This window comes from Xiphophorus maculatus, chromosome 14 (genome assembly GCF_002775205.1).
Source record: "Xiphophorus maculatus strain JP 163 A chromosome 14, X_maculatus-5.0-male, whole genome shotgun sequence".
NCBI lineage: Eukaryota > Metazoa > Chordata > Actinopteri > Cyprinodontiformes > Poeciliidae > Xiphophorus > Xiphophorus maculatus.
Window position 1 is genome coordinate 9,672,498 of NC_036456.1, and position 12,760 is coordinate 9,685,257.

The window sequence follows — 12,760 nt, forward strand, 5'->3', positions numbered from 1 at the left end:
CCTTTAAAACATGGAAGTATGCATGTGAAACAATAAGTTTGCACCCTTGTGTAACTCATGAGGGGGTGTTCTCAAACATAAATGAAAAGTGTAGAGGATTGCTGTCCAAACTAAATTAATTTTAAAAAAAAATCTGCCCCTTTAGTTTTCCATTTTTCACATTTTCAAAACAAACAAAACTTGCACAACAGGGTAGACTACAATAGGCTCAACTCTTTTGAGCCTCTTACCAAAGTGAAAGTGCACATCAGTATTTTGCTTTTCACAAAATCACAAGGCTTGCGTGGCTTGAGGTCAGTTGAGAACAGAATAACAAAGAAACTTAAAAACCACCAATAAGGTGTCTTGAGTTCTAGCTTTGTTTCGAATATTGATTGAGGAGAAGTTCCACGAGATCGCCAACACACCTTTAATCTGCTGCTCCACTGAAAACCAGCCCAGTGTAAACAGAGCCGTAGGTTTCCTTTAATGTAAAAAGAAAGTAACCGATTGCTCATGTATGTATCTGCCAATTAACGTTAACCCAAAATTAAGTCGATCAGAAGCGATCGATCGGTACACCCCCATGTATTATCCACACGCAGTGGTAAGATGAGTCTTTTCCCATCTGATCTTTTTAATTTACTGCCAGTGGGCCAAGAAAAGCAGTTTTGTTCTCCATTGCTTTGTTTTCTGATGTCGCTTGTGCGTCAGATTTACAAATGTACCACAAACACAACACAAAGGTTCCAGGCTTGGAACTTTATGTTACAAGAAATAATAATAAGAAAACAAGAAATGTAATTAATTGAGATAAAATTGATGTATTTATTTTAAATTAACAAGTTAAATTCCCGGTCTTGGCATGTTTTTAACTTGGTGTTTAGCTGAGTAAATGTGTTTCTTTCAAATATGGCGTAAATGAAAAGGAAGTGTGGGGGTGAAAACAATCTTGATCAGTTTGTATTCATTTTTAAAGAAAATCTGCGCTAGATGAAGGTAGTGTTTATAGGTGAAAAATTTGATTTTTCTAACTAAAACAACATTAAAAATGTAAATGACAAACAGCAGAACGTTAGAGGTCAAACAAGATCACATGACACGATTAAAATTACATAAATTACCAGCTGAAGTGGTGAAAAAGTGTGTTTGTATCTTCCGAATAGCTTTTATTTTTTTTTTACAAACTATATTTGTCTTGCTGTTTCTTTTTCTTTCTTTTTTTTCAAATTATTTCAACTTTTAAAAAGGTATTATTAAATCTGTTGTCTCTTAGCCATTTATCATTGAGATTAGGAGCAGTGATGAATGGTAAGCATGAACTGAGGTTAATGTTTATTTGCCGGTGTGTGTGTGTTTGACTTTTACGGTTGGCTGACGGTGTTGTGCTAAGTTTAACCTTTTCTACCCAGCAGTAACAGACGGGTCAAACCAAAGGTACCGCAGAGCTCCTCTTTTGATTTGCCTTTGCTATTGAGTTAATCTGCCCTCCTGATTCTGTTTGGTCTGCTGTCGGTGCTCTCCTTGTTTTTCTACAAACAAGGTTTTCTAATTCAGTTCCATCTGCCAGCTTCGATTTATTATTTGATTGTTCATAACCCTTCTCATGTGCTATTCTGTTTATCAGGAAGAAAATCTAATTAAATTAGACAAACCAAATGGTTGCGAGCCGTTTCTATTAGGTTGAGATTCAGTCTAGTCAAGTTTCTTTTCTCTTTTTTTTTTTAGGAATGTCTTTCTTTTAATAACATTTGTGACATATCTTTTCTGTGAAAGATCAATATAATACTGTATTTATAGAACAACTTAATACGGAAGCCATACAAAAAGTTATAATGGTAATCCTTGAAAATCCATAGCTGAAAAAAAAATCCACCTTCTCTGTGATCATTTGAAAAATTAATCTTTTTTCTGTGTGTGTGTGTGTGTGTGTGCGTGTGTGTGTGTGTGCGTGTGTGTGTGTGTGTGTGTGCGCAAGGTTTCCCCCAGAAAACTTGCTAAGCCCAGTGGTTGGGTGTTAGGGCAGTCATTCATCCAGCAGCCTGCTGGGTATTTGAGTAAAAAAAAAATTAAAAGTTGACAGGAAATTTGAAAATATCACTCAATAATTATGTGTTATTGAAAGATTGAAAAATTAATACCTGAACACCAGCTGTATAGTCTTAAAAAGACTTAAATATATAAGCAATGATTAGCCTGGTGGGGGCTCAAGTAAAGTCTGGTGGCCCGCCAGGCTTATAATACCCTGAGGGAAACCCTTTGTGTGTATTTGTCTTTTATAAATAAGTTACATCAGGTGTTCAAACTTGATAAAACTATTAAATTGTTGAATATTTTTTACTTTTTTTATTTGTAGAGACTTGGAAGTGAATATTTTTTAAAATCTTTTATAGATACTAATATGGTAGCAAAACCCATGGGTCAGTGATGGCATACAAAGGATTAAATTAAATTGTTAAAATCTTGGAAGGCTTGGAATGCGATTATATTACCCAGCCATAAAAAAAAAAAAAATCTGTAAAGAGAAAAAGAAACTATTTCTACTGCTGCTGAGCTATTGATTATAACACTACAATATGGCTATTTTCTTATTGTGCAGAATTTCATTATTTTTAGGGGGAGGAAAGTGCAGCAAACTTCTCTTAGCCAGCTTCCCAGCAGTGTGCAGCAACAGATGCTGGATCTTTCTTGTGTAGTAATGACAGAAGTGATGTTTACTACGAGTAAAAGCTCTTTTCTGCATGCGCTGGAGCTGATGTTGCTTATGTGCGCGTCGAAGTATCGACCCTGTGTGTGGAGGAGGCGTAAGGCTGTCGGTTGGAGTAAACGCTGAGTCACGTCTCGGCAACAATCGTCTGGGCAGCACCTCCATGGCGACCGGCTGGAGAGAGATAAGCTCGCTCACTGCTCAACTAGTCGTTCAGCGTTTGCTCCTTCGCTGCTGATTGTTGCGCCATTATCGACTGATTTATTTATTTGTTTCAAAAATGTTTCTCTCTTCTCACCCACGTTCCGAAATCCTGATTTGTGATCTATCCGCCCGAGTACTTCTTTCTACGTTATCAACGCGCTGAAGTCCTTCTTTTAGTTACAAAATATCAGGCGAAGCAGCAGCCAGAAGCTTGTATAACTTTAACCATGAAAGGTCAAGCGTTCATTAACAAACAAAGCAGCAATTTCATAATAAAGTTGTGTAGCTGAAAAGAAAATGTGCGCCTGTTTGTTTCCCACGGCTAATAATGTCGCACGAATCAACGCCCCTGGTGTGTTAAGTGTGTACCAGATTTAAATGTCAGCTCAATTGAGTTTCAGACAAAGAAGCTGTTTGTGCCGTGAGGCGGTCTGAGAAATGCAACCAATCACAACCATTAGCAAACCCACAAACACGTTATCAGTAGACAAACGGCACTGATCTTATTGTGAATTTGAGTAGAGTTTTCTATTTGGACAATAATTTTTATTAAATATTAGTCAAAGGTTTTGGAGTAGGAATGGTTTTTCACTGAGCTGCGATCAGTGTTGGTGTAGTTGGTGCCACACTTCGGAGCAGAAAAAATATTTACTTACTGGGTTTAAAATTAGCAGACAGAATGAGTTTTTCTCAACAGCAGCCTGACCTTTTCCCATTTAACGTGAGGTAATAAAACGGTGTCACATGGGCTAACCCAGAAGATCGGTGGCTTCAGGGTTGGCTCTCCGAAGGAGCTGACTTGAATTTCCTGGCCTCTCTGATTTGATAAAGCTCAGGCGGAGTTTCCGACTCATGGCGAATCGATTTGAATGTTGGCTCTGAAAAAGTTTTTCTTTCCCGTTTTTCTTGCGTTATTCAGGTGATTCCCACCAATTTGTTCGGGCAGGAAGACATTTTTTGCCACTACTTGGCTTAAAAGAGGATGAAAAAATATTTTTCAGGCTAGTTTGACCAATCATAGCCACTCAAAGGAAAATCAGGCGGTCCTGATCTCAGACACATTGATTATGACGGTTGCTGGTAATTTAGCCTCTTCACTGTTTTGTACTTTGCTAATTTATATGTTTTTATGCTGAAAGAAAATATGGTAATGGAGCCATCTTCCATAGAATATTTTGGGCATGTATGCATCAATTTGGAGATGTTTCATATATGCTTTGACAGTCGATGATTAGAAGTCATTACCTTATAGTATGTGGTAACCACATGGGTCATAAAGGCTTGATAATCTCTCCATTATATTAATAAGAGCTGCCTGGCCCGTAATTACGCTCATAATTACACATTTATGTAGATGAATGATTTAAAGAAGAAAAGGCATCTTAAAAGGGAGAAGGTTTTCAGAGGAACCTCTGAACTGGTTTAATTTAAAGACGGGAATATTAGCTGCTCGTCTTTGCAGAAGGTTTAAACAGTAGATATGTCTTGTATTGCGACATGTAAATGTAAAAAAATATGAATCCGAGCTGACTTAGGATGTCCTACATTTTCACAGACTTCCGTTTGCGATGGTCAGACCCACAGGAAACAGACACGTGATCTGAGAAAAGATCAGTTTGCTGTTTTAGCACTTTTTTCAGTTCTGGAGAAGTAAATTTCCCTAAGAAACCAAAACTATAAATGTGCACTTCTATATCTTCATCTGCCTTAAGCTTTGTCTTGATTTATTATTTTAAAGTCCAAAACACACACACACACACACACACACACACAAAAAAACATACTCTTGGATAATGAATGTGCTTACATTTGCCTGTTGAACTCTCTCTCCTTTTCCATTATTGCTCTGACTCCATGTGTCTCCAAGCTAAAATTTCCTTTAATATCTTCAGCTTATCTCTGGTTCTCAGGTGACATTGGACTGGAACTTCACTGCAGGCAGAGGATCGTTTTAGGTCACCTCGTCTGAGTCTTGTAGTTCCCAGCTTGTCCATAGGGTAGAGATGTTTGAAAGAAAATGGTGGTTCATTCTAGATTCAGGAGCAGCATTTTTATCCGTAATCAACTCTCCTAAACATCTGAGAAATTAATCTTATTAATACCTATATTTACCCAGGTGTGTAAGGTTGGTGTGTATTTTGATGTAGAAATTTAGCTGTTTATACATGAAGGTGAAATAATATCTCTAGGTCAACAAGGCAGAGGATGAGTGCTTAAAATGTAGAGGAAAGGTCAAATTCTTTGTCACATGTAGGAAAAGGCCTCACGCCTAGGTTAACCTTTTCTGCTACATTCGCTTCATCCTGGAAGAAACTAAAGGGAGCTTTAGCTAACTAGGGGTGCACCAGTTGGAGTTTTTTGGAAAATCACCAATATTTAAAAAGCCTGAGAATACCGTTTTAATGACTGACACTACAAGGTCACAATACGCCTTCAATATTCCAAACTTATTGTATTAAAATACATTTAAAAATACCCATTAAACAATACAAACTTGTTTCAGCTGCACATAAAGTGTTGCTCGTAAATATATATGAAAAGTTTAGCTCATTATTGCCCAAACTACTAAATTAACCAAACTAAAAAAAAACATTTCACCTTTTAAAAACAAACAAAACTTGCGAAACAAGCTATACTACAGATTATGAATTTTTGTTGTTTTTTTTAAAGGATTTTTTTGGCTTTACTGGAGAAGAAATGCGGTAAAGGTCAATGGGCCGAGACTTGAACCCATGACAGCCGCATAGAGGACTGAGGCCTCTGTACATGGGTTGCACGCTCACCAAAATTGCATTTCAAATAATAATTATTCAGGTTAGATAGGGATCACAGGCAAAAGTGGGAGGTAGTGCAAACTAACTACTTTGTATTGGGTGCTAAATGTTTGCAGCATTTCTGAAAATGCTGGCTTTTCAACCATATTAAAGAGGGGCATCTCTTTGATGACTGTTGTCCAAATGGAAATTAACACGCTCTTTTTAATTTATCGTGCAATGAATTGATTTATTCCTTATTGTGACAGACTTTCTGAATCCCGCTTTAGGCTTCTGCAAATCTCCTGACCAATCTGCTGGGTTCCTTGGTCTTCGTAATGCTGTTGGTTCACCAATGTTCACTAATAAACCTTTGAATTCTTCACAGAGCAGATAGATTTAGATACACTTGTTTTATTATTTTCCCAATTAGGAAAATTGTAAAGGTAATTAGTAGCACTGGATTTTATTCAGGGGTATCAGTTATTGGGGCTGAAATTAAAAGCGCATAACTCTTTTCAGATGTTTATTTGTAAGAAAATGTTGAAAGCCATATACATGGCCAAATCAATGAATACCCAGTATTTCGATGCAACTTTACAAAATGCGATAAGTTTTATTAGTACTTTTGTAAGTCACTCTACATACCTGTCGGTGTGTAGCAGCTTAGACCCACCCCACCTCCGTAGACTCTGCGATGTAGACTCCTCGCAGCGCAGCCTGTCTGTATCTTCACCACTCCCCTCCTCACTCCCTCCTGTATCATTCAGGGTAACGGCGTGTTGCTAAATGGAGTCGGAGCAGCTCTACCACAGAGGCTACTGCAGGAACAGCTACAACAGCATCGCCAGCGCCAGCAGTGACGAGGAGCTGCTGGATGGAGCCGGCATCATCATGGACTTCCACACCACCGAGGATGACAACCTGCTCGATGGGGACGCTGCCTCCCCAGGTAGGGAAGATATCCCCAAGCTCCTCCCCCAAAGTATTTGATAAATCTTTGTCTGGGAACGCTAAGCTTCCCCCTGTCACAATTCAACCTTGACGAATCATGTTTTGATCAAACTTTGAGCGATCAATTTTTGCCTTCTTGTGAGAGTGTAACCAAAATGGACGTCTTCAGTTCATTCTTCTGGTTGTGAATCGCCTCATTGCTGAAGTCGAGATGTTACACGACATCCGTATGTGTGTGTTCACCTGTCTTGTGTCTTTTTCATCCAGATCCTTAGAAAGCCTTCTGCCCATTCTTCCAAACTGCATCACAATCCTTCTGTCATTATCATGTAGAAACCCTTGCAAATGGTTGTACTTTCGTTGAGGTCAATCTTCAACTGGAGACGAGTCCAAGGCTGCCAATCCACAGTCCTTAGTGCTGGGTTTTGGTTGATTTTTACTCTGGAAGTTTAGCTTTGCCTTCTTTGCAACATTAGTCAAGTCTCGCTCTAGCTGATTAATGTTTGATAGGTGTGTCATCATTGACGGTGTGTTCCTCAATATGTGGGTGTGGATATGGTGAAGAATGGGAGTCCACAGGAGGTTTGGTCGATGTTCCGATGATGTTGTTTTGTGTGTGTAAGCTTGGATGACCAGTCTCTCCGGAATCTCTTGGTGTATTTCTTTGTTGATGGCTGTGATGTCCAGATGACACTGATGCGCTCTTCAACAAGTACCGGCATTGCTAATCCAATGATGTAAATCCATGGGCCAATCTATGAATGCAGTCATTTGCCAATCAAACCGCTTGATTAGCCAGTTTTTACCACTCCTAAGGTGGCCCCAGAAATGGGCAAGAAGTGTGCAGGATCTGAAAATGGAGACAAATCTGACTGGGGAAGAACTGGTTAAAGACACGTGGGTGAAGAAGGGGCTTTTGCTGTCCGCTAATATTTGGACCAGAAAAGTTGGTGGATAGAGTAACAATCTAAGATTTGTGATTGGTGAAATCTTGATATTTGGTAAATAGAAACAGGATGATAATAAAGCGGTTTTGGCATCTTTACCACCTTAGGTAGGGTCCATGTTAAACAGGACGTTATATAAAATACAGGGTCTTTTTTTTTTTTTGCATAAGAGGGTTTTATTAAAGTTTTTTTTTTTTTACTACGTCTTCACCCTATTGATATCCTACTTAAAGACTACACTGGTGAAACTTTGAAACAGTTTGTAAAATTTGAAAATAAAGTTGTTTTTTAAAATGTATTGTATTGACGACATTTTAACAAAGTCTTCAAGTCGTCCACATTTCAAATTAAATATGGCGTTGGCAAATCATGAACTGTTTTGTAGAACCGGTCATTGGTGTAAAGTAAGTAAAACAGGTTTGACCAGTTTAGGTAGCAGTACAATCTAAATCTGATTTGGTAATTGTAAATTCATTAGACTTGGAGGCTAGAGCAGATTAGAAGTAGCCCAGCGTCGTTAATAGCAGTAAAAAAAATCCCTTTAAGTCATGGGTAGAACAGATTGAGGGTTTTTTACGCTTCTTCTATGTCACATGCAAAGGATTCATAACCTTTTGTTAGATAAAACTATTGCTGAGTAATTTTAACACTTACTGTAAGACTTTTACCAACTTTTTCCCTTCATAAATTCCACATCACTAGTGTTCAAATAAGATCTGCTCCCCCCTCTCTCTCTCTCTCCATCTCCTGTTCAGATGAAGCAGTTCTATATCTGAATGTGAATCTGGACACGAAAGGATGATTCTAACGCATCTTATGTAATTATGCTTTATATAGGCGGAAACATGGCAACAGTGTAATTGTTTGTGTTGGCTTATACAACACCTTACAGTGACGACATTATTTAGGTAGGATGATCTATGTTAATGTCAGGATCTAATTGGAGTGTGAAAGAAGTCAATCATCTATTTTTGTGGAATTAAATATTTCAGTTCTTTTGTAGTTCTGTTTGTTTGGATCCGGATCTTCTGCTCTAACTTTAGCGCTTTAGAGTCCCAGTTTCGTGCAGTCTGCACGGTGACGTCACAACTAGTCTTACCTGTTTAAGTTGTTTTAATATTGCTTACATAAACTGAATTCCTAGTGCTGGACGTAAACCGGTTCATACCTCCGCCTGCCTTCACGTTTCTGAATTTTCTATTCATCTCCGTTTTATTTTTTGTTTTAGTCACGTGTTTGTATTCAACAACTCAATGACCCTGACAGACTTATTAGTTATTTCCACACGCAGGCTGGTGGATCCTGTTCCTCTTCCTTCCTGGAGTCTGCCTCCCTCACATTTCCTCACACATGAAGCTGATCAAGCAGAAAACACACTCGCTTTTTACAGCGCCACAGGAGCTCGATTTGGTGCGGCAAATACAAAAAGTGTGCTTTATATTTGAACATCTTTACAACTTAAATTGGCTTCTCTTTAAACTAAACACTTTTTTTTTTAAACAAGATTCCTAAAAAGTAAAAATCACAGTAACAAAATGAGCTAATGAATCCTGGTCCTAGAGAGTGAATATAAAAGTAGATTTCATCACCAGGATGTTTTATGGGGATTATACTTTGCTCTATGTAGTTGTTTAGTCATCTTTGTGAAACAGAGAAAAGACTAAAGCTCAGTCGTCTCCCCGCCCAGCCTTGAGGTCATGCCTTTTTCATTAATGTTAAGGTTGGCTACTTCTTGACGTCAGCTTCTAATACGTTGTAGTTCTAAAAATAAGTACAATGTATTTACTTACAATCTTACTTTATTTATGGAAACTGTATTGATCCTCAACTCACCGATCTGAACCTGTTGGCTTTTATGATCTGATTGTTCCACCATGACCCAAAAACTCATAAATCAAGCTATGCTCGTTACGTGAAACCAAAATGCAATCACAAAGTGTAGCTGTGAGCATTTGCTACTAAAATTAGTTGCCCAAACTAATATTGATGAAGAAAGTCCGTCTTACCTCACTAACTTGAACGATATTACTCCCAGTATGCCAGAAAACGGGTTTGGCAGGAATTTAATTTTGACATTCTCACCATCAATTTCACTTCTTTTTTTTTTTCTTTCTTTGTTTCAAGTCAAGCTTAGAGTCCAACACAGTGAAACTGTCTCCCTATGTTGCTTTGCTGTATTTGTTGGTTCTTCTAGATATGTTAGAAATAACCAGCAAATGAAGTTGAGTCATTGCATCTTAAGGCTAAAATACTTTAAACACCGGATGAGCAAGTTTGGGCCGACGCAAAACAATGCAGCAATAAATGACAGAGTTGCTCCTTTGTCTGTAGTGGCGTCAGAAAGCATGTCTTCTATGGTGAAGCTGGATGCCAACATTTTTGGCGCGTCATTCTGCAAGGTTGTACTCACAGCATGAAATACTTTTGTGTGGTTTTCATATTAATGTGTTTGCAAAATTTAAGCATTTTAAAATCTTAACATTAACACTAAGCAGTGTCAGTTTTGTCGAGTCATGTTATAGCATGGTGTTAAACTTTTTACATCTTTATTACATTATATTTAACATCTTTGCGTCACGTTTTGCATGTTGGCATCTTTGTGGAGAGTTTAAGATTGTGGTAGTCCGCACATTACCTTTTTGTAGCCTCCATTACCTTATGTTAATTTCTTAGTGCTGGATTCGGCCTTTTAATATTTTTGTATCACATTTTCTAGCATTTGACGACCTGTTTCAACATATCGTGTTGCATCGCGTTAACCTCTTAAATACATTAGTATTGTTCATCTTTTTAGCCTCTGATTGGAGTTACTGCAGCATTGTGTAAAGGCTTTAAACATTGTTGTGTTAAGGCTCTGAATATCACAGTTGGTTCACAAAGTATATCCACACTAAATAGTAAAAAAAATAAAATAACATCTTTCTTTAATGTGAACCTTCATGCTGCTAACATCGCTGAACTCCTTAAGGAATATTAATGTTGTTCAGGTCAATACGCATTATAAACGTAAAGACAGAAGCTTGACTTCTTTATTGATCTTTATAATTTTCTATACTGAAATATGCACTAATGTACGTTAATTAGTGGCCTGGGGTGGATCTACGTGTCGGGCTAGTCAGGATCTCAATGACAGATGAGTAACTTCATTCCTTTGAACCTGTTCGACAGCCAGCCGGTGCAAGCGTGTCTGTCAGTCTGGATTAAAGTGCTTCTTTTGCGTTAGTTTGCAGCCTATTCTCTACCGCCTCGTGGTATTCGCGAGGGGTGTGTTCACAGAAAACTTTGCGAAGTCCTCCTCAGGTCCAGTGCTGCCAGGCGCTCCGTCATCCATCACATGGAGTTCAGCACCGAAGGGCTTCGTTGGCTCAGCAAGAAGCAAGAGAACAAAAAAGAAGATCAAACGTTCTCTTCGAGCTGAAGCTGGTTTTATGGGAGACATTGTAGGTTTTATTTGATGATCTCACTAATATTCCTTGAGGAAGGAGAGGAAAAGCTGTGGCTGAAATCACCTGATTTAGCGGCCACCAACAATGCGGTACCTGAAGGTAAGAACCATGGAGGTCTAAAGCATGACAAGCCGATATTTATTGTCTAGTTTTACCTATTAGTAAGCTAAGATCACACTTTAAGTCTAGGGAATTGCAGAGGATTATTTTGTTTTATGTAGTAACGTGCTATTAAATTGAGTTGCCTCAACGCCTCTGAAATGTAGTGGTTGGGAACTACGTTGGATTTTAAATCTTTTCAAGCTTCTGCGTGGTAGGATAAGTTTACAACGTGTAGCAACAAACCAAATTTTAAAGAATCTAAGGCAGAAAACAGCAGACTCTAATAATAATAGTAATTTACATGCGGTTTTATTGTTGTCATTCTGACTTGGAGAACGCCTATAAAACCTTTTGTAGATCTCTTCTGTGGTTTCGTTAAGCGTTTATTTGACTGTAAGCAGTTTGCAGGTATTCCAAGTCAAATTGTTGCAACAGCACATTAATGTTTGTTTCATAATAGTTTGGTGCAGGTGAGAAAAGGACCACGCTAACTGTGTTTTGCGCCCCATTATCCCAAGGTTTTTGTTTGTTCATGATTATGCTGATGCCAAAGTGAAAATCTGCATTCAGCTCATTAGAGTCAAAAACTTATTATTTATAGTAAATAACTGTAAGACTGCACTGTCGGTTCAATTCAGGCTCCCATTTCATACCGGTGAAACCATTTATCAGTTGTAAAGCTATAAACAAACTTGTTTCATACCAATGTACAATAATGCCAAACGTCATATTAATTTCTTTCTATATGTTGTGTAGATATTCATAAAATTCACCAAATCCCATATTTAATTGCCTTTTATGTTCCATTGCATTTTTATTAGAACCATCTTGTTTAGCTGAGTCGACTCAGAAATGGATCATGATCCGTGATCACACCAAAGCACACTTTATTTTCTAAATGATTGGGACACCAATTCAAATGATGAAATTCAGGTGTTCCTAAGCCTTTCATGGCCTCAAGTGTATACAGCTCAGCACCGAGGCATGCAGGCTGCTACTGCAAACATCTGTCAAAGAGTGGGTCGCTCTCAGGGGCTCAGTGTGGTACCATGATCAGATGCCATCTGTGCAGCAAGGTTTGATGTGAAATGTCCTTGTGGTTAATGGCACGTCCACTGTGATGGAACACAGTGGACGTGCCATTAACCAGATTGCAACTTAATCAGAGGTCACCAGTTGTCTGTATAGTCCAGGGGTGCCCAAAGTCGGTCCTCGAGGGCCGGCGTCCTGGTTTAACGCACCTGTATCAAATTATGTCACGTTAGAAGGCATGACTGATTTGGATAAAGTCTCTTTAATCAATGTCTCCAGCCCTGAATCCAACAATGTCATTCAGCTGGATTTTTAAAATGTATTTTTTCTGAGAAAAGCTAAAACAAAAAAGGCAGAGCAGCCCATTTCCTCCAGCAAAAACTGAGGGGGATAAACATTATTCATCTTCAAAAAAAAAAAAAATCTGAGTCTGTTATTTAAAACCTGCAGCTTTAGGAGTCTATAAATGACCTATTTTAGTCATGAAGTATGTGCTAATCTTACAGGGATTCCTCTACATGTAACTGACCGTGGCACACCATGACACCAAACTAAAAGTAACCACAACTTCAGAATTATGTGTTTTTTATTAATATGTGATAAAACGATGTCAAATATGTGCATTTATACTAACCA

At 38.3% G+C, this 12,760-nt stretch overlaps 1 protein-coding gene across 3 annotated transcripts in view; it reads left to right on the plus strand.

The window, feature by feature from the left end:
• Window positions 1-12,760, plus strand: part of clcn3 (chloride voltage-gated channel 3) — a 42,740-nt gene that overhangs the window by 1,451 nt on the left and 28,529 nt on the right. For all 3 annotated transcript variants that reach the window (XM_023345860.1, XM_023345863.1, XM_023345862.1), the window contains exon 2: window positions 6,414-6,595. In XM_023345860.1, the coding sequence (XP_023201628.1) occupies window positions 6,433-6,595 (163 nt within the window). In that variant the 5' untranslated portion in view covers window positions 6,414-6,432. The remainder of the gene's footprint in view (window positions 1-6,413; window positions 6,596-12,760) is intronic.